The following is a 23046-nucleotide window of genomic DNA, read 5'->3' as shown; positions in this document are numbered from 1 at the left end:
GCTCTGTTGCTTGTGCCACTGAACGCATCACCTTGACTTTCGATAGTACATTTCAACAATAAAACCACCTAGCCTCATTTTATCAGCATCCCTAAATTGCTTCCAATTCAATAGATCTCTGAAATAATTTTCAAATTGTCTATAGTTCAATTCTTCATAACTAGTGACATCAATTACTGATTGAAACATCATCCATCTTACACCCCAGTTGTATCTTCTTTTTATACCTCTAAGTGACATCCCTAAGTCAAACAATAGTTACGTATCTTTTCAAATTCACGATTCTAAACAGAAAATAAAACTATGTGATGACAATTATAGAAAATGCAATAGAAATAATTTTACTGAAAAAAAAAACTAAACCTAGAATCCCTTTTCTATAAGCCAAGAATTAATTATATTGACATGGTCTTCTTTGAATCTAATCCACCTGCTCAGTTCATGGACTTGGGATGGAACAAATTGTTGATGATATTCCTCCAAGTAGTCTTTAAGGTCTTTTTCCAAAGCCTGAAAAAAATACTTCATAGATATATAAATTGAAAAAAAGTGAAAATATCTCTTATAGTATAAAATTACTTCAGTAAGGAATTAAAACAAATGTGCGCCTATTATTTATATATATATATATATTATTTTCTTATATTTGGTTTTACGTCTTTTTGAGGTAATGCTCCTCTTGAATTTTCCTTCTTCTTTCGGTCTAAATGACGTTAAAGTAGCTTCCAATATTGCAATCTTGGTTGGCAGACTAATCTTCCTATTCTTCCAAACTCTTTCAACCCTGAAAACTTTTTGCATTTTAACTTCGTCCAATATCTTTACTAATAATACTACTCATATAAGAAAAGCTTTCCACTTGATCAGTCGTCTTGTTAACTAACATTACTTTTTAACTTTTATCTATTCCTAGTCTAGGCGACTTAGCCTTCTTAACATTGATTTCCAAGACTACAATGGTTCCATGGACCCTAAAAACCTCCAAAAATTCATTCATCTTGCTAACACTTTTAGCTAGGACTCACAAATCATCTGCATAATCGAAGTCTAGAAAAGTTTTACCTTTCCTATAGCCTTGACTGTATTTCTTAGAAAAAAAGTCCATTAAAATAATCCATATAAAAGGGGATAGGACACAACCCTTCTTAACTCTTGGTTCAACACCAAACCAGCTACTATCCTCATTTCATACCTCAGCCACAGCAATATAGTTCTCGTACATAGCACTAGTCACTTTGATGTAATTAGATGGTATACCACACACCTTTACTGATATTCTTTATTGGCTGACTCAAATTTTTTTTCACAGTCTATCAAAATGAGGACTAATACGGATGATTGATTTCGCTCTAATTATGGCAAGACTTATGCCCACGCGGCGACGGCCTCTGCTCTTTTCTTCTTTATTTGTCTTCTTTTAGTGCTAATTTTTTTTTATTTGTATGCTTTTGTTTGAAGATATTTTTGTTACCTTGTGTTTCCCTTCAGTTATGTATCTATTAAGCTAACAAGTTGAACTCTGCTCCATATTGACTAGAGTTGAAATTTTATTAACTATTCTTATTCATAAAAATTCAATAAAAACGGATTTCCTGAGTAAGATACTTCTCAGATTATCAATTACCAATTACTAGGTACTTCCCTTTAATAAAAGACATATTCACGGTCTTCTTCAGTAATTTATCTGTAACTCCGCAAGTACCGTATTTCAAAAATTCTTTAACAACACTGTGAGCATCTGAGGCTTTCTTATCTTTTATCCTTTTAGGACGGTTTGTAACCCCTCTTCACAAAATAGATCTTCATTCACTTCAAAATTGTAAAATAAAATCATTTTTCTTACAGATTATTACACTTTATCAAATTTTAACACAATCACAAAATTATCTGCCCATCTCTCTTTAACACTTTCCTTGTCACTAATTGAGGCCCTTTTCCTTTTTTAAACGAGAATAAATCCAGACAGAGTACTTTCTCTCAATTGCTTAACATGTTGTACTATTATGCGGTGTGGTTGCATCTTCTATATACTCGGCAATTTTTGTCCATGATCTCACTTTTACAGCTCCTTAATTTATATTTTAGTGGCTTCTCTACTCCCTCACTTTCCTCTTATTCTTATACGACCTATCATTCAAAACTTCTTGACTAGATTAACGATTTTCGCTAATATTCCTAGCTGCGTTATAACTTTCCTCCCTAAGACACCATTTGCTTCTTCACGAACTATTTACCAAAAATTAATCCGTAAATATTCTACATTGTGAAATTTCGAATTCTCAAATTTCATATTCCTGGACAACTGTTCCTGGACAGTTGCTCTCGAATTCTATTTTGTCAGTTACAATAGCATCATGGTAGCAAAGATAGCTGCAGCCTAGTAAAGAGCGAACCACAGCCCATTGTAACCAAAAGTTTAAAATGTATTTTTGAAAACTGCCTGATGAGAAAAAATTTCTATTTGTTGCTGATTCAGGAATTGAGGCCCTGTTCCTATTTTTAACGAGAATAAATCCAGACTGAGTGCTTTCTCTCAATTGCTAAAAAATGTTGTACTATTATGAGGTGTGGATGCATCTTCTATATCCTCGGCAATTTTTGTCCATGATCTCTCTTTTACAGCTCCTTAATTTATATTTAAGTGGCTTCTCTACTCCCTTGCTTTCCTCTTATTCTTATACGACCCATAATTCAAAACCCATCAGGTACCCATTTAGAGCTGGATCGACTCTGACTGAGATTAGAGTCACACCATCGACCTTATTCTAAACCAAATAACCACTAGGACTCAGACTCATACTCCGGACTAGACATTCGGACTCGGGCGCTGTCCTCACGGACAAGGAATATTAAGTCTAGCGTGTCAACTACTCAGATAGACGACAATAGTAATGACTTGCATCTCTGTAAATTATATTACTTATGCATCTAAATTTCGGTTGATATCCATCACTTTTTCTAAAATATCTCTACTTTTCGTTTGGGATGGTAGTTCAGAAATAACGGTATTTCTATCTTCAACTTCTCAAAGATTCTAAGGGCCCTTTTATTTATTAAATATCTGAATTTTTGCAGAGGAAGCTGAAGAGAGATGTGAATTAAAAGCTAATATTTATAATGCCGTATTTTAACAAAAACTCATGTGACTTCTTTTGTTTCATCTCCTCGATGTTGGAGAATTCTGAAAACTAGCACTTTACTTAAAATTGATCTTGCTTGAGGTTTTGAAAGAATTAAAAGTGTATGCTGAAATTTACTGATTTTATGACTGTGAGAGACTTTTGAGAGCCTTATAGATTATTTTTTGAATAAAAGGGCTTAATTTCTACTCCCGGTTGTGTTTTGTTGCGTATACTTTGTGTTATTCGTAATTTTCTAAGAGAATTCCACAAATTTAGGGAAACAATACGTGTGAGTTTATTTGAACCAGTATTGCATATACATAATGCATAAACAGCGAAACAATAATTTGTTCGTTTTAATCTTCGCTCATTAGTTCCATCGGAAAAGTTTGTTTTTTAATTCAGAATCGATAATACTGACCTTCTTACCATCCCGTGCGTACCATGTGAACTTATGGCCTATTTTATGACAAAACATCATACTAACTATGACTTGACTGTTACAACTACAAAATTGCAGCAGTTTATACTCGTTGTACTTTTCTTTCCATACACCAACTTTACCTAGGATAGAATGCTACGTATTCTTATTAATGCAAACCTGGGCATTAGAATCTCCCAGTAAAATACCATACTTCCACCTGGGATCTTGTCTATTTATTCCTTTAAATGTAAATAAATTTCATCTGAATCACAACAATGCCCGTTAGTCGGTTCTACATGGACATATACCACTATGACTGACACTTTGCACTTTTGGGTTATGAAATGAGCAACTACAATTCTAGCATTAACACCTAACCTACCCAACCTAAGGTAGACTTAGAAGGTTCCTTGTTCATCATGAGCCCTACTCAGTGTCTAAATACTCCATCCTTCCTACCTGAGCATATAAATGCTATATCACCTAATATCATTTTTTCTAGGTCAGTAACATGAGTATCTGAAACTGCTAAGAAGTCCTGCTTAAAACGTCTGAATTTATCAGTAAAAATGTCTATACAATAGTTTAGTGTCCCAAGTTGCAATTTTCGTACTATTTAAATCACTGAAATTGTTATGGCCTTCTGAAAAAACAATGAGTCCCAATATTGCATGTGAGAGACTAATACTTTCTCTCAAAAACTAAACAGAGCGCTTAAGCCAAGTTAGAACTGGACAGCAAGAAGTCTCTGGAACCGCCAGTTTAATAGAGGCTTTGATGGAATCCTGGGTCAATCTTCGTCTCTAAATGGTATTCCACACTTGCCAATGCTCATCTACCAACAAGAGTTGGCGTACCGCACAAGCGATCTCAAGCATATTACCTCGGATCTATAATATATTCTCAGGTCTGCAGATATTACACGATAGTGGTGAAGCAGCCTATAACAGATGGCATACCTAGGAAAAGGTGATTCCACTCTTTGAAGTTCAATGGACTACCGTCTCGCTTGCTAGGCTACAATATCTTCTAAAGACGCCACTCATCAAAGTTACCCTGCAGGGATGTTTGCTGTCGCGATTATGATTAGGTAAAGTTGTAAAAGGTCTACCTAACGCCAGACAAGCAGGGTGTTTTTCTGAGGATGCATAAGCACGCTAATGTTTACGCATTACAGTCTCTAAACTATCAAACACGAAAAAGAGGAAGGATACATCTCTACTTGACAACACAGGGTCCGAGGTCAGACCACAGCAACCGTAGGCCCTGAACACGAACGGAGACTATGCAAAAACATCTCCAAACAATCAGACAAGAAGAAAAAGGATCAAGTAGCGAACATTTTATATCTAAACTAGCCTGAACTAGCCCATTGAATATTTTTGTCAGAAAATAAAACCAGAAAAAAAAAACACAGAACAACAAATCTGCAGATTAAGAAGGAATACACCTTTCAGAAAATTAAAACTAGACTAGATAAAAACTTGAAAAGTTTAAACAGCTACTATTATACCATATATAAATAAAAAGGTAGAGAACTCAATAAAAATGCAAGACATAGTAATCTACAGTTAAAAAAACCATATTGCCATCTAGCATAGTATGAGATAATGGTTACTACTACTACTACTACTAATAACTCATTGCAGCACCAAGCCGCCTGAGGCCAAAACAGCTACGCACGCTCCTCCTCCAACCTAGCCTATTCAAGGGCTCCCTCTTTACTCCCTCCCAGGAATTTCCCATTTCCTTTAAATCTTTATTTATGACATCCTTCCACCCCAGACAAGGAGGACCTGCTTTCCGTGTAGCCCCAGACGGTTGGACAAAAAGGACAATCTTCGGCAATCTGTCATCATTCATCCACAGAGCTTGACCTAGCCATCTCAACCTTTCTTTCATTATGGCCCTAGAAAGCAGGATTGAACCACATTTTCCGTACTACCTACTGTTAGAAGTACGGTCAGTCAGCCGGGTACCCAGAACATCTGTAGGCAATTTCTCTGGAAAACATCTAGTAAATTTTCGTCCGCGTTTCGGAGCGCCCATGCTTCACAGCCATATTTGACCCCTGGCATCATTCTAGCACCCAATATTCTAATCTTGGTTTGAAGACTTATCTTCCGATTCTTCCAAACTTTTTTTAACTGTGAAAAAACACCCTGAGCCTTAGCTATTCTACTTTTAACATCTTCACTGCTCCCACCGTCTTTACTAATAATACTACCAAGGTAAGTGAAGATGCCCACCTGATCAATCTTTTCGTTACCCACTGTCACCTTTTCATCTTCACTTATTCCTAGCCTTAGTGACTTAGTCTTCTTAACATTAATTTTCAAGCCTATTCTAGCACCCTGAACTCGCAAACCCTCTAAAAATTCATTCATGAGAAAATGGTTGCATTTTGCAATACTAGGCCGCGGTATCAACTGTCACAGGAAAATTGATAAGGCTAAATCTAAATCGCAAAAGAACAAAAAGGGGCCTTGATATGTAACAATCAAACAGTTCGTGGTAACGAACTGTAGTAAGGAGCGACCCGGCTCAATAGTAACCGAAACTCTAAAAAATGGACTATTGGTATCAATTTTGATACCAATAGGTATATCAAAAGAATCGCATTTTAGTGCTGATTTCAAATATATAAGTTTCATCAAGATTAGTGTTACCCATCAAAAATTACGAGCCTGAGAAAAATTGCCTCATTTTAGAAATAGGGGGAAACACCCCCTAGAACTCATATGATCTTGACGAAAATCACACCATTAGATTCAGCGTATCAGAGAACCTTATTCTAGAAGTCTCAAGCCACTATACAAAAATGTGGAATTTCGCATTTTTTGCCAGAAGACAAATCACGGATGCGTGTTTATTTGTTTTTTTTTCCAGAGGTTATCGTATTAACTCAGTGGTCCCAGAATGTCGCAAAAGGGCTCATTCTAACAGAAATTAAAAGTTCTAGTGCCCTTTTTAAGTGACCAAAAAAATTGGAGGGCACCTAGGCCCCCTCTCATGCTCATTTTTTTCCCAGAGTCACCGGATCAAAATTCTGAGATAGCCATTTTATTCACAATAGTCTAAAAACCTAATAACTAGGGGACGAATTACTCCCCCGCAGTCCCCGTGGGAGGGGCTGCAAGTTACAAACTTTGACCTGTGTTTACATATAGTAATGGTTACTGGGAAGTGTACAGACGTTTTCAGGGGGATTTTTTGGTATGGGAAAAGAGTTGTGGGGGGGGGGCTACGCGGGAGGATCTTTCCATGGAGGACCTTCTCATTAGGGAAGAGAATTTCAATGGAGGGGGCAGAGGATTTTTTTGCATTATTTACAAAAAAAAAACAATGAAAACATAAATATGAAGTTTTTTCTACTAAAAGTGGGGAGCAGCATTAAAACTTAAAACGAACAGAAATTATTCCGCATATGAGGGGTTTACCTCCTCGTAATACCTCGCTCTTTACGCTAAAGTCTTTTTAGTAATTTCAACTATTTGTTCTACGGCCTTTGTGATTCAGGGGCCATTCTTAAGGAATTGGGACAAAATTTAAGCTTTAGTTTAAAGAGCGAGGTATCGACGAGGGGTGAGCCCCCTCATATACGCAATAAAAACATACGAATATAGAAGTTCGCTACGTAAGTTTATTCGTAAGTTACGTAAATTTTTTACCTATGAAAACCTTCGTAAAAAATTAAGTTCTAGTTGCCTTTTTAAGTCATCAAAAAATTGGAGGGAAACTAGGCATCTTCCCTCGCTCCTTTTTTCTCACAATCTTCCGATTAATTGCAATTAATTCATATGCAAATTTCGTTTTAATTATTTATGTGCGGATAGCCAAGACCAAAACATGCATTAATTCAAAAACGTCCAGGAATTAAATAAAAAAACAAGTCTTTTTAAATGAAGGTAAGGAGCAACATTAAAACTTAAAACGAACAGAAATTACTCCGTATTTAAAGGGGCTTTCCTCCTCAAAGCCCCGCTCTTTGCGCTAAAGTTTCTTACTGTTTTGATAGGTAGAGTTAAGAGAAAGAGTCAAGCTTTAGCGTAAACAGCGGGGCGTTGAGGAGGAAAGCCCCTTCTATATAGGGAGTAATTTCTGTTCGTTTTTAAGTTTTAATGTTGCTGCTTACTTTCATTTAAAAAAACTTGTTTTTTTTATTTAATTTCCAGGAGAGACTGACAACCTCTCCCTTGTCCCTTCCTCCAATTTTATTAATAGCTGCAAAAAGTACTGAATCCAGCAGTTATCGTGTTACCATTGCAAGTTCTCATTATTCTCCTTATCGATAATATTAAATCCGAACAAAAATTGAAGTTTGAAGAAAATGATTTTTCACTTGTAATAGGCGCACACAGTCAATAGGCTGAATCGTGCCACATTTTGCTCAGACTTTCCCAATGAAACAACTGAACGTTCTGGGAAGGGGGAAAAAAGTTTTTCAAAGTTGAGAAGAAGGGAATAAAAGAATTCAGATATTTATATCTAGGCATTCCCTCACGGGACCTTCTCCAAAAAATATTTTCATGTTATTTATGCCGTAAATACTAGGTTAACAAGTCATACCCAGATGTCACCCTCTATGTGTAGTATTTGTGTGTAGCTCCATCCACCTCTCTGGGTTTTCACTGTTCTGTTTACAAAGTAAACGGGAAGCATGTGATTCCTAGATCGTTTAACATGATACGGACAATCCAGCGATGAACCTAAAAATTTATATAAGAGCATTAATTAGTGTCAAAGAAACGAACCAGCACAGAGAAACAGAGGGTTTACTTGTAAAAGATATCGTGAGTCAAAAGTTATTTGTTGTTTCATGGCTTAATTTTTCTCATAAAAGAACCAATAATTTTGAAAAGATGGGGTTATTTGTCTCTCCAGAAATTGTATTTCTTCGCCAATCAAGATTTACGGCTAAGCATTAGTTAACCTGGTTTCAAAGGCTATCTTTCTCTTCCAAATAAGAAATAATGTGATTAGCTGGTGAAAATGTGTCACCAAAATAAACCAGTAGGCAAAAAAACACTTTTTAAAACAAAATTGGGGGGGGGAGATCATGGCGACCAATGGTAAAGAAAAATAAACTGAAGACCTAAAAATATGTACCATACATATAATAATAAAATGCAATTGTTTTATGAAGACAATTTGGTTTCACCCATAGATCAGTGTATCTTGGCAACAAGCCAAAAACAATGCCAAAACGAATCACAAATGCCGTCTAGGGTTTGGCTTTTTTGCGCCACGTTGTAGTTCCTTCGTTTTCCAAAACTGAGATAGGACATTTGTTAAACAGATAGTGACAAACCACTGATGTGCAGATTTAACCCTAAAATAGTTTCAGGATAATCTTTCAAATTGTTAATTATCCTAAAGTGCTTCAAAGTTAGTATTTTCAGGCACTTTAAAATGATAAAGAATTGCAAATTTTCTCACCAGTACCAAGCTAAAATTAGCTAGAATACTTAAACTCCCATTATTTTTTCCAAGCCTACTTTGTACAATAAATAGATTTCCAGTAAAAAAAAAATTCTTCATAGCAAGAGAATTCTGATTTTCTGTTACAAGCAGGGAATATTTCAGCTTGAATCCTATAAAAATACAGGTTAATAATTTTAATCATTCGTTCCTTTTGAAATTGTCTACTTTTTTAAGTTTAATACCAGACACTGTAGTAAAGGGGGCGCTATCTTTTCCAATCATCCTGTTTTACATCGTTAAAGATCAAAATTTTACCCATTTTATACCCTTTTGGTCTTTAGACCTCTCCGGAGTTGCCTTGGGGACTCTTTGATTGTAAAATGCGTCCTTAAAATTTGGCATGGAAAATTTGGAATGACACAGATGACAACAAACTGCTTGTTTTGGTTTATAACCGCAACAACAAGGTCGTTTGCATAATCCAAGAACAGAACTGGTCCTATCAATGTTGCGGGAAACCAGACCCAAATTCAACAGGTGAGCAGAAAAGAAGGTCCACGGAGGCCCTCCTTCTAGACAAGCAAGGTTCAAACCATATGAGCCTCTCTTTTATACCATAGTGAGATAATCTAGTAATTAGAATTTGGTGGATTAAAATATTTAAAAGTATTTCAAAAAGGGCCATTGACTTCAGGCAAAATGGACAAAGAAACGACCTGAAATCGGTTTCAGAAGGAAAGGAGCTGACTGGAATAATTACCCCAGCATTAGCAAAATTAGAGGTAAATACTTTTTTTAATTTTCAGCTTACCCTCGACAGTGAAATCATCAACCATCGATCGTGGACGGAAACGAGGAGGTAGAGACGGAGGCTTAAGGACAGAATTGATCATCTACTAAGTTTTTTGAAAAATCTTCTTGCGTCTCGAAAATTCACGTAATAATGAAAAGTTTAATCCTCCAAATCAAAGAATACAGAGCAAAATTAAAGTTTAAAAGTTTGGTTAAACACTAATCCCTCTTTTATAATTAAAGGGATCAGTAATCTTTTTTTTTGAAGGGAGTCTAATTCTCAAGAAACAAAGTCTATTAGGGCCGAATATTCTTACTTGTATATTTTCTTGAACATTTCCAGCAGAAGTGGGTATTAAAGCCAATGCCGTATCCAGTGTGTGTGTGTGTGTGTGTAGGGGTCTTACCGGTTTTGAAACCCCCCCCCCCCCCCTCCCCAAAAAAAAGGAAAAACGTAAAAAAGTAGCAATGATAAATAAAAAAATGTGATGGGGTTTGTAAGACTACGCCCCCCCTCAAACACACACACACCGAATAGAAATCACGTTTAATCTTTTGATTACAACCCACTGTAGAATTAATCTCTCTCAGCACCCCAGATATCCATAAATGTCTAGCACTTTCTCTTCCTAATACCAGGAAATGTTCTTTTCTGTAATAACCTTACTTTAACAAATTCTTATTTTGATTCAAAATTTCTTACTCTCTTCCTTCTTTTCTTGATCGAGCAGATAGCTTTTCTCATAAAAAAATTTTATTCTCTTTAGAGATATGAAATTGTCACGGGAAAAGGATTTCAATTGAGAGAAGCTATTGAGAGTTATATTGCAATCCTTTGACATTGTTACAGAAAATCTGAACACTAGTATTATTACAGAAGATTTAGGATATTTCTTCTTAATAAAATATATTGGTTATATGATTGGAAAGTAGGATCCATTTCGATGACCCTGCTCATTGACAATATTGCAAGCCTGACAATATTGCCTTTTTTAAGGAAAGTATTTTCTATCGTCAACAGAAAGCCTTGGAAATTAAGGCTTACGGCCAAGTTGAGGATTGTTTTTCTTTTAATTTTATATTGGGTTAACAAATGTTTGAGAGCCCCCTCCTTCTTTGATCTTGGTTACCAAAAAGATGTTTCATCTTACTCTTTTGAGCTTGTTTATACAAAAGCGAGACATATCTCCTTTTTTTACTCTGACAAGCTCAACAAAAGAAATCCTAGTCTTGTAGACTCAGAATGGCTAACAGTCCGTTATGCATAATTATTTATGCACATTTATGCATATTTATGCATATGAGCTCAATACAAGAAATCCTAGTCTTGTAGACTCAGGATGGCTAAAATTCCATTATGCATAGTTATTTATGCACATTTATGCATATTTATGCACATAAGCTCAACAAAAGAAATCCTAGTCTTGTAGACTCAGGATAGCTAACATTCCGTTATGCATAATAGGATAGGTTAAATATACTCCTATCCTACCGCTCCTTAGTCCCATATCTTGTGTGCCTAAGGACATGCATTATAAAACAGTGGGATATAGGCTACCCCCCCCCAAAAAAAAAGAAGAAACAAATTTAGTAGTTTTAAGAGTCAATATTGTTTTCTATATAAACACTGCAAAAAGCATGTGATGACAAATGTACTAATGATCCCTTTATTATGCATTTCATTGATAAATCAATAAAACAGAAATCAAAGCATAATACTAATGAGAAACGCAAGTAGTAAAATTAAAACAATAGTAATAAGTGTTGTGTTGTTATCCTTTTCGCTTTGCAAAATATTTGCAACTAAATTTGCAAAAATTTGCAATCGAAAAATATGTTTAGTTTCCTTATTCCCGGACACCACTTTGAAAAATCAGGCATCAAGTTAGAGGATTCTCAAACACACCTTATAAAAGCTTTCTTGGACATATTTTCAGCTTTCAGATTCTCATTTTCTCATAAAAATTTATTTTATTGGTACTGAAACTCTATATTTGTATATTTATCATAGAAAAATTGTCATAGCTAGAAAAATACCTTCAGAGACAGCACCAACAAATAAGTTCTATAAAATATCACAGTGTTGCTTACAATTTACTTTCTTTCTTTTTTACACTGAGACATGGGCACTTCCAGGTCTTATTACATACTAGTTTAAAAAAAACCCATTATGCTCTTGACTGGTAGAAAGCCCATTGCGCATACCTTTTTTTTTACCTCCCTTCACTTGATCAGGTATTTGGCCCCTACTAATGAGCTCAATCCTTTGGCCTTTCCAAGTTTGGCTTCATTTTGCTTTAGCATTCAGCCATATGACCCTTGCACTGGTATATACCAGTCCCGCAGTCAGGAAACATTTACCTCCATCCCCCTAATAATTCAAAACATATCTTTTTGGGGTATATTCATTAAAAAAAAATTCAGTGAAGAAATCTGATAAACAACAAAATTATCTCCCCCCGCCCAACATTTCCGTAACTGAGACAATTAAGATCGCCAGCAAAAAATGTAACACAATTAAGAAAGACCTTTGATTTACGCACATAGAGTTATATGGAACGATTGTATAGAAATATAGAGCAATACAATCATATAGTGTCATATAGGAATATCATACATATCATATAACAAGGAACACCATATTGTAACTTTTATTATAAGATTTTTTTTTAGTAAAACAAAATTAGGTTTATAATGGAGGTTGCTTAAACTAACGTGTGGCCAGAAAAAAAGTGACTTCCATGGACTAGTTAAATGTCTAGAAACGAAAAGTTTGAATTAGGCAGCCCTGAAAACAATTGTTAACCGGGCTTCAAAAAAGAAGAATAACCTCTTTTCGATAAGAGCTAATAGTCCTGGCAATTATATTTCTAAGTCAGCTTGGGAATCGCATTATACTGCTATTTTTTCCCGGATTAGTTATGCAGTTCATTCACATTTCCAGCTGTTTTGAAACGTCTGCTACCGTCTGCTCTATCTCAGCAGGATATATTACCGATATCCGCTGATTCAATTACCTGGCTATTAAAAGGCTTAAGTCTAAGTCAGTTGACACCGATGGAATATCAGTGAATCATTTAAAACCTGATTGCCCCCCTTTAATATCGCATTCACAGCTACTTTTTCAAATGTGTTATTTGTTGTTCTGTCGTGCCGGACAGTTTCTTGTGTGACACAGTTACTTCTATTTTAAAAAGGGGGAAAGATCCATTTTCATGTTCATCTTATCGTCCTATTACTGTTTCTTGTATCTTAAGCAAAGTCCTTGAGTATTTACTTCTCCCTTCTATAACAGATAATATAAATTTTGGAGTTAACCAGTTTGGTTTCCAGCGTGGTCTGGGATGTCAGCATGCCCATAAAGTTCTTTCTACTCTGCTTTCTGATGCTTCCGGGAAGGGCTATGATCTTTATTTTTGGGCTTTAGATCTATCTAAGGCTTTTGATTCTGTAGTTCACTCCCAAGCCCTGTTTTCTTTGCTTAAATGTGGAGTGAATATTTCTATTGTTTCTTTATTAAAATTTTGGTATGGTCATTCTTTCCTTCATATTAAATCTTCTCCTTCTGATCCTTCTGTGTTAAAGATGCCCGTAAGACAAGGTAGAGTTTTATCTCCATCAATTTTCAAAATTTGTATTGCTGATATTTTAAATAGTCTTCCAACAACTTACCTTTCAGGTAGTTCAAATGTCTCATATCTTGCTTATGCAGACGATATTCTTCTCATTAGTAGAACTAAATCTGGGCTTTCAGCTTCTGTTCGTTCTATCTCTAATGCTTTCTCGAATGTAGGCCTAACCCTTAACCCTGATAAATGTGAATTCCTTCATTTCGGTCCTTCTCCTAACCAATCTTCTAGATTTAATTGTTCTGAATTTAGCATTCCGTGCATGACTTCTTTAAGGTGGTCGGGCATTACCCTTACTAACAATTTAGTCTTTTTTCGTAATAAAATTGTTTCTGATGCTAAGGTTTAAACTTCAGTTCGCAAATTGTTGCGAACAGGGGAAATACAACCGCAAGGCCCTTTCACAAATTTATTCTTGCTTTTGTGATTACTCGGTTTTATATCTTTCTGAATTTTATCCTGTTTTAAAAAGAAAAGATTTAAAGGCTTTCAAGTCATCTTATTTTCGTTTCCTCCGATTTTTGTTGTATCTTCCTCCCTGGTACAAGAACAGTGATATGGTAACAAATTTCGGGGCTCTAGATTTATTAAATAAACTTAAAGTGCTACACCAGAAACCGTCCGACTCGATACATTTTACTATTAACCCTTTTCATGGTCTTCTAAAATGTTTTCTACAGTAATTTAATGTGTTATCAGAAGTTTTTTTTTATGTGTGTGTGTTTGTTTTATACTCCGCTGTTTCAAGTGGGTCACAAATAAATTGTTATTATTATTATTATTCTTTGGTTAACAATTGTTAACCAGGCTTCAAACAAGAACAATAATCGCTTTCTGATGAGTTTGAATTAGGCAGCTTATATTTAGTGCATGGAAAAAATTAAAGCAGGAAAAGGAAGAAAACATGAGGGACAACAAAGTACTTTACTGTTTTTTCAGGTTATCTAATGAAACTAGTTCTTTCGAGGCTGAGATTGCAATTGTTTGAGATTGCATATCATACTCAATGAAATCTATTTCTTGAAAGACAACAAGACTTTCTTTTGTGTAAGACTTTCTTTTCTTTTGATAAAATTATTTAATCAATCCGTAAGAAACCAATGTTTAAATGACTTCCATAGGCTAGTTAAGTGTCTAGAATCAAAAAGTTTGAATTAGGCAGCCCTGAAAACAATTGTTAACCCGGTTTCAAACAAGAAGAATAATCTCTTTCTCATAAGAGCTAATAATCAAAATAAAGCCAAGTGAATTTGATTTTATACTACTATGTAAACAAAACAGAAAAAAAATAGACTTCCAGCTCTAGCTTTCGTATCTGGACCAATGCACAAATGAAAAATTACCTGATGATTGCAGTACAAATATTGAGTTCCAATTACACCAATAAACGGATACAATTCACTTTTATATTCAACCCTCTAGACAAGCATTATCACCTTCTACAGGTAAACAGTAAATAAAAAACTTTCTTACCTTTAGGTGGGACCCAACCAGAAGGATAGGTTTCCTTTACAGGGGGAATTGGGACAGTCTGTTGAGGGAAGAGTCGTTCTATATTCTTCCAATCAACCTTTACTTCCTCCACGTTCGTATACAATTCAGATGGGCCAACAGTTGGGTTCAGAGGAAGCTTTGGGTTGAAATATGGATTCCAAGGTATCTTTGTCTTTATCTTAAATAATATAACAAGAATGAGACTTATCAAAAAGTAAATTACACAAGAATAAGGAAGATTAACCTAAAATGTTAATACAATTATATGTAGGCTATGCAAGTTATCCCGTTTATTCTGATAAAGATAAATATAACTAAAAGTACTGGTTGCATTTTCTTTCTTCTTTTTTTAACAGGTGTTCACTGGCCCTAGAAAGAAGTTTATTGCTACAAATTGCAGGAATCCCTTCAAAGGGCGTCAATTCATGAAAATGTAGCGGGGAGGAAGGTAATTCTTTTCAAAATCTAGGAAATTAGGCGCTTTTCTGATTTTTTTCAATGAACATACGGAAAAAAGTTTTTTCAATTAAATATTTAAAAAAGGTATTTTTAAAAATCTAGGAGAGGGAAAACTACCTACTAAACCAACTTGGTGAAATAGAATTAAGTTCGACTGGTATCCCTGACCTAAATTGAATCTTAAAAAAATAATTTTTTCCAAATGAAATTAAGAAGCAGCACAAAAACTCAAAACAGAGAGGAATTACTTGAATCAAACTAGAAATATTATGAAACAAAAATTATGCTAAAGTCTAACAGCAGCCAGTTGGTAATTGAAAGTATTGTATTAACTGATTGAAATTTGAAACAACTAAAATGGAAATTGTTTTGTTTAATACAGATTCGACAAATAAATCCTTTTAGTCTTGAGGCATTATGAAAAAAAAAACAAAAACAAATAAACTCCTAGCTTTAATTAATTTAAAAAACAAAGTTTTTTGAGGGAAGTAAAGAGCGAAGTTGAAACTTAAAACAAACAAAATTACTGCTTCACAGTCTATTTAATATATATATCAATAAAACCAGTAAAAATAAATCAAATAATCATATTTCCCTATGTTTGTAGGATGATGGAAGACTAGCGCTTTACTGTAAACACAAAAATCAAGTATAAAAGACAAGAATTTTGATGTATTAGTTAAAAGTGAATACGTAGCCTGACAACACCTGTGATATCAGTAACTTTCAGTATACAATTAAAATTATTTTAAGAACATAAGCATAAAAATAAATACTTTTTAATAACCACAAAGTCACTGAACAGCATACAGAAATATTGAATTTATTTATCAGGTAACATTTTTGGTCTCACCAGCTATAATCCCAATGGTGAGTAAGAAATCTTAAATTGTAAGAAATACGCTTTAGTATTGCTCAAAATGAAGATCAAATAAGGCATAATATGAAAAATAGAAGTCCAGTAATTTCTCGAGCGAAGGTTTAACATACAACATTATGATAAATAAGCAAAGATCTTGCTGATCATTTTTGTCCTTCGCAGTTATTCTGCATTTTGACTTAAGAAAACACTTTTTTTTAAAGAATAGACTGTTCTAGCCATCCAGCGTGTCTGATGCATAGCTCCGGGGGACCTTGGTTTTAGTTTTTTTTTTCTGTGTCTCCTCCCAAAACTATTACGCACAGATCGATTAATTCACGGTAGTCATTTCTTACAAAATCTTCGTCTAATTTTACCTTATAAAATATTAACAAAGCTTGAATATCTCTCTTGGCAACACGTAATGTTACAAAAGCAAGAGATGGTTCAATGTTACTAGAATCGATGTTTTTCCAAATTTCTCTGAACCTTTTGAACATTGGAATATCTGGGCTGCTAGCAATTTGCTTAATCTTGGTCTCAAAGACAGCTTTTAGGACTAATTCATAAATATGATGACAACAAGCGAAAGGCAACAATTCTCTTCCTAAAGTTTTCTCCAAAATAGCACAAGCTCCATTGAAACGGCCAGTATTGGAAGCTGTTATGTCACAATACATTATTTGTACATTATCGAGAAGATTCCAGTCAAAGAGAGCTGTTGAGATAGCCTCAGCTTGATGTTTTGCAGAAGAACTTTCTGGTTTTGGCACTGCAAGAAGCTGTTCTCTACCGTGAAACGAAGCAATAACTAGCATGCATTCTTCTTTTGAACTTTGTACATCCAACCCGGGTAAAAGTTTCCCATCCCAATGGATTGTGACTACGTCCGTTACATCGTTTTGGAAGTCAGATGCTTCTGCCCTTGATTTTCTAGTTTCAATACGAATTCGTTGAATCGATGATTTGGTAACAGGGAAATCATCGCTGCTCAGACGAAGCGCTTCTACCACCGCATTACGAATGTAAATGTAGTCTGTAACGCTTAATTGGCAACGATCCTAAGCTACAACTAGTTTAGGTGTAATGGGATTCTTTCTACCTCTTTTAAAACTTTGTTTATGGCAGGGAACGTACAGTAAGCTGAGTTCAGCATGCCAAGAGAGATATTCATGCTTTGTTAATATTTTATAAGGCAGAATTAGACAAAGATTTTGTAAGAAATGACTACCGTGAATTAATCGATCTGTGCGTAATAGTTTTGGGAGGAGACACAGAGAAAAAACTAAAACTAAGGTCCCCCGGAGCTATGCATCAGGCACGCTGGATGGCTAGAGCAGTCTATTCTTTAAAAAAAGTGTTTTCTTCAGTCAAAATGCAGAATAACTCCGAAAGACAAAAATGCTCTACAAGATCTTTGCTTATTTATCATAATGTTGTATGTTAAACCTTGGCTCGAATGCACAGTGGCAACCAAAGCACCCAACCAAGATTTGTGCTTTTTTGAGATGTTAAAAGAGTACGAAAAAGTTGACGCAATAATTTCTAAAGCCTCTATAAGCAAGTTTAGCCATCATTTGTGGTACTTATGTGAAGATACAGTCTTTATGTCACTGTTTGATGATGAAGTTGATAGCCAAACTAAGAAGAAAATGATTGCCAACTTCAACAGGGACATAATCTCAGATTCTAGCAAACCGCTATGACCCATCAGTGGAAGAACTGACTCAAAAGTTTGGTAACTTTAATTGACTTTTTGTGATATTTTTTAATTGTTGCTAATTTTTTTTATCAAAACTATTTTTATTTTTTTAAGATAAAACACTGGGTGATTTAGTATCGAAAAAGAGCAAACAATTCTTATCACGACTCCAGATTGACAACAGTTTTCTAAAGGGAGATGTATCTTCACAGAACAATAATGCTGCTTTTCTGGAAGCTAAAAGAAGAATAAGCTGTTTGAGAGTTGTGAATGATACTGCTGAAAGGAGTGTTAAATTAATGGACTTATTACGGCTGATGAAGAGCAAAAACAGTTCTTGCTGTGCTGTGTGCTGGAACATAGAAAGTTGTATCCAAAATGTGAAAAAATAACTCTAAAAAGAAGTTACCCCGACAGATTGTTATTAAATTGTGTTTTAATTAAAAATTAATGTTCATCTAATTGATATTTTACTTCTATTCACTTATTGTAAATATATATATATATATATATATATATATATATACATATATATATATTATTTCATTTGCATGGAACAGTATGAAAATATTGCCAGATGATTTTGTGGTCCAGGATTAGAAGCTCCAGCTCATCAAAAAAAAGTTAATCATAAAGAGAACAAAAGAGCGAAAGTGAAAATCAGAAAGAGAGTTAATCATAAAGAGAAAAATTAAGATAAATTAGAAAGAGAATCAGGAAGAGAGCAAAAGAAAAAATCAGAAAGAGAATTAATCAGAAACAGAGCAAAAAAGTTAATCAGAGAAAAATAGGGTACTTGTATTATATACTCCCTGCATCTCAAGTTGTTCATGCATTAACACAGTGTAAATTCGTGTAAAAAATTCGTAATTTTTGATCCTACGGAGGTCCCAACTACGCCTGGTGAATTGAGTGCTACTGTTACTCAAAAAGTGACAGAAATATCCAATAATTTGAAGGACTTTATTGAAAGTGAGAAAAAGGCCCGTGCAGCTGAGAAACTTGCTACATCCATGAATCAATTAGTCACTCCACCGGCCAAGCCTTCCTATGCAGTTATTCTCAAGAGGCCCCCCTTAGACCTTAAAAAGCCTGACTCCCGTAAAGCTTATCTGGAGCATGTTTGTGGAGAAGCAAGTGGGAATATAATCGAGCTTCGTCCCAGTAGAGACGCCTGGAAAGTAGTCACAAAGGATAAAAGTGGTGCCGAATCTATTATGTCACGTATAACCGGGAATAACCCTGAAGTCGAGCCTAAACTCCAATGCCCCTCCTTTTTCGGTATTATCCGTTATGTTCTTGAAGATCTGAACGAAAATAGCCTATGTGATCTGATTGCCAACTGTTTGAAAGCAACTCAAATTCGAAACACCCGTTCGTTTAAGCTTCTTTTTGAGTCTAAAGAGGACCTCGAGTCTTCTATTCGCTTTCCACCCATCATAGGGTACGAAAGACTCCCCATTAGTATATTTCAACGCTTGCCACCCCAATGCTTCTCTTGCCAGTCATATGGTCATTTTGCGTCTGCGTGCTCAGGTACCCGAAAATGTTCCAGGTGTGGTGAGGCTGGCCACTCCACAACCAAAGATAATCCTTGTACCAAGGCACTTAAGTGTGCTCTTTGCAATTCCTCCGACCACCCATGTTACAGTTTTAAATGTCCTGTCGCTCAGTCTCTTCTAAAGAATTCCAATGCCAGAAGAAACCTTAAAAATTGTATCGTGGAAAATCAATGGGAAAGTTCTACCGAAACATCACCTACTGTCTGAACTTTGCTTGCGGTTTGACGTGGTGGGTCTTCAGATACACTTCTTGTCAAGCGATAGTCATCAACTGTTGAAATTCACATCTTCTCATAGTCTGTTTTTCCACCATGCTAAGTCCACTCGCGGTAGGCCTTCAGGTGGTTTGGCCCTGATGATACGGAAAGAGCTACTTAGTAACCTAGTTGCTAAGTCTGACAGTTTTCAGGTGGTTAAAGTTTCGAATTTCGTCATATTCGTAGTTTATTTTCCTACTAATTACCATAATGATATGTCTGAGAGGAAGTTCTCTCTCACATGTACATCTATTGCCAAGCTAGTATCAAAATATGAAGATGAAGGCCTAAGTTGTCTCCTGTTTGGTGACTTTAACTGTGAACTGTCTGACCCTGAAAACAATAGATCTCAGATCTTGCTCCATGCTTCTCCAAGTCTCACCTATGTTAGAAATGATCGTGATTTTACGTACATCCATCAATCTGGCTCCGTGTCTCAGTTGGACTATTTCTATTGTTTTTCTATGATTAAACCCACCTCTAATACTACGGTTCTTCTTGAATATTCCATATCCGACCACATGCCGATCTGTAATTCTTTTCAAATAAAGCCCTTGCCGCAAACTCCACCCACAAACTCCCCACCTAAATGGTTGTTCAGCCTCAACTGGGAAGCTGCTAATATCGATTCCTACCAGAGTTCATGTGACTACATACTGTCGAAGATCCGAATTCCTTTCGCACTTCTCTGTTGTCCAAACATGACAACAGACTCAGGAAAAAACATCCTACTAAACATCTACTGTTCTGAGATAATGCATGCTATCCATACAGCTGAGAAATCTGCAGTTCCGGTCCACAAAATTCGCCACGGCACGGAAGTACGTAACTGGCGGAATAATCCTAATCTCCTGGCCGCATGTGATTCAGCAAAAATTCTGGCTACAATTATGGGCAGATTGTGGGAAGCCGCGCTCCGGAGTAGTCAACGCTGTTCGTGTTTACACGAAACGTAAATTTTCCAAAGCCATCGCACAGCATAAGGCTAACGAAATTGCCCGTACCAGCGAGATTGTCGATAATTCGTCTCCTGCTTTATGGCATCTTCGAGCTAAGAACAAATCTTCGAATGGCCCGCCCTGCACGCCAGAAAAGACTGGTGCAACTACTTCAGAGACCAATTTTCAGCCCCTAATTCCTACCTAGATAACACCTTTTGCCAGGCCCTTGATATGGAGCTTCGGTTTGCAGTTAAGGATATTGGTGTCCTGGTCACTCCATTCTTGATGCGTTCCAAAATTGATAAGTTAAAAAAAAGAAATCTAAGGGCATCGATGGTATATCTGGTACCCATTTAAGCTTTGCCAGCAATCTTCTCCTAGAGCACCTTTCTCTACTATTTCAAGTGATTTTCGTTATTGGCATCGTTCCAGACAGCTTTGGGGTTGGATTGGTCCATCCTATTCTCAAAAAAGGAAAACCAGCTGACCAGTGCGCTTCATATCGTCCGATCACTGTTTCAACTACTTTTTGTAAGCTATTTGAATCCCTTAGTTTTGATGAAATCCACTTCGATGCACTACTCAGGATGACCAGTTTGGGCTAAAAATCACTCAGGACGGGAACACGTTCACAGCGTTCTTGCAAATCTTCTTATTGGTGCTGATAAAAATGGTGATCTTCTCGTCTTTGGAGCACTTGATGTTAGTAGAGCTTTCAATTCTGGCATCCATGGCCATATCCTGCTCAAAGCCCTTCAGCGAGGTGTTTCCTCTTGCATCCTTTCCCCTGTTTACAGTATGTGCAACAAGCTCTTGGCTGTCATCCTGATCCCCTCTCAGTCCGGCACTTTTCCTTCTAAAGAAATGCTGAGTGTCAAGAAAGGCGTACGTCAAGGTGGCAAAACTTCACCATCACTGTTTTATAACGCTATCATCGAAGCACAGCAAGTAATAAAGCCGTCGTGCTTTTTCCGAGGCATTAATCTTTTGCTGCTGAACTTCGCTGATGACATTCTTCATGTTTCTCGTTCGATATCTTTATTTCCACAAAATTTACGACTCACTTGCAGCAGCATACAAGCAGATCAGAATTTCCTTTAATGAATCTAAAACAGAACTTCTTTTCTCCAATGGTTCAAAAAATGAGCTTTCAATTAACCTCGCCATTAAAATTGGCGACACTCTGATTAAGCCTTGTGAGTCCCTCACGTATCTTGGCCTTCCTATTTCTTCTACATTGAAGGACACACGCTCAGCACTGACAAACCACCTCTGTTCCCGTCTACGAGCGTCTTACGGATTACTTGTTGCCAATAAGTATCGTTTCAACCATCCTCTCCTTGCCCGGCTATACAATCCTTTTACTACCCCCCATCTGCTTGCTCTGGTTCCCATCTGGAAAATATTCACAGCTACCGAAAAGAGAGCCATTTGCAGTGCATTTTACAGATATGCAAAGTTTCTCCTGCGTCTCCCTTTGTGGCACAGCAATGGCGACATCTCCAGGAAATATAAGGTCACCAACCCTTCCATGGCCATAGAGAGAAGAATCTCCAAATTCAGTACCAATGTTTTAAGAGCTAACCACCCCTGGACTAGTGTTATTTTATAATACTTGTAGTGGAAGTGTATTTAAATTTTTGTGCTTTTCTTTCTTTTTCTTTTATATACTCCGTCTTTTCCGTTTTTGACAGGCAATAAATTAATAATAATAATTAGAGGGTGGGGGTAAAATGTTTTGATTGTTAAGTCAGAAAACAGTTCTTACTTCATAATATCAGAATAATTGAAGCTATGCATGTGGACCCGTTGTACTTTACAACCCACCACCCATCCCACCCCTAATGTGCAAATATATAGCCAAAATTTGTTTCTAAAGTACTTTTATCATAATTAGGTACATTTTATTACGATTAACCTAACTTCATTTCTTAAGATGCAGGGGGTATACCATACAAGTACCAAAAAGGGAGCTCAGCATGAAAGGAGTTAAGGCAGAAGAGTCTTACCAGAAAAAAGAACTTAAACCACCATGTTGTCTTCCTAGGTTTCAACCTTCAGCAGACCTCAACATGGATACAGACCTATTCTCTCTTCAGCATACAATTATTAAACAAAACCTAAGTTTAGCTTACTCAGGAAAAAGGAAATCTCTACCATTTGTCTCTGTTAACCTTGTCCATATTATGCAAGTATTCTGCATCACACTTTTCCTGGCATCTTACTTAAATTTTCACAAGCAGCTCCGCAAAAATTATCCATTTTTCTCTTGATTTCACATTGGAATTATAATCAACTTGATGTCCCTCTCTCCGCTTCCTTAAAGACCATATTAGGAAATTTTCTAACTTTCATACTCCTCATCCTTGATTTTATTTGTG

General features: G+C 36.0%; 1 protein-coding gene across 2 annotated transcripts in view; it reads right to left on the bottom strand.

The window, feature by feature from the left end:
• Window positions 1-325: 325 nt before the first annotated feature.
• The window catches only part of LOC136028743 (large ribosomal subunit protein mL49-like), a 38932-nt gene continuing 16211 nt past the window's right edge, over window positions 326-23046 (bottom strand). For both annotated transcript variants that reach the window (XM_065706627.1, XM_065706628.1), the window contains exons 2-4: window positions 14865-15063; window positions 8116-8255; window positions 326-510 (exon numbers count right to left, since the gene is read on the bottom strand). In XM_065706627.1, the coding sequence (XP_065562699.1) occupies window positions 364-510; window positions 8116-8255; window positions 14865-15063 (486 nt within the window). In that variant the 3' untranslated portion in view covers window positions 326-363. The remainder of the gene's footprint in view (window positions 511-8115; window positions 8256-14864; window positions 15064-23046) is intronic.

This window comes from Artemia franciscana, chromosome 7, assembly GCF_032884065.1.
Source record: "Artemia franciscana chromosome 7, ASM3288406v1, whole genome shotgun sequence".
In the NCBI taxonomy this organism is placed as follows: domain Eukaryota; kingdom Metazoa; phylum Arthropoda; class Branchiopoda; order Anostraca; family Artemiidae; genus Artemia; species Artemia franciscana.
Note: the sequence above shows the minus strand (reverse complement) of the source record. Positions and strands in the feature narration are given on the sequence as shown.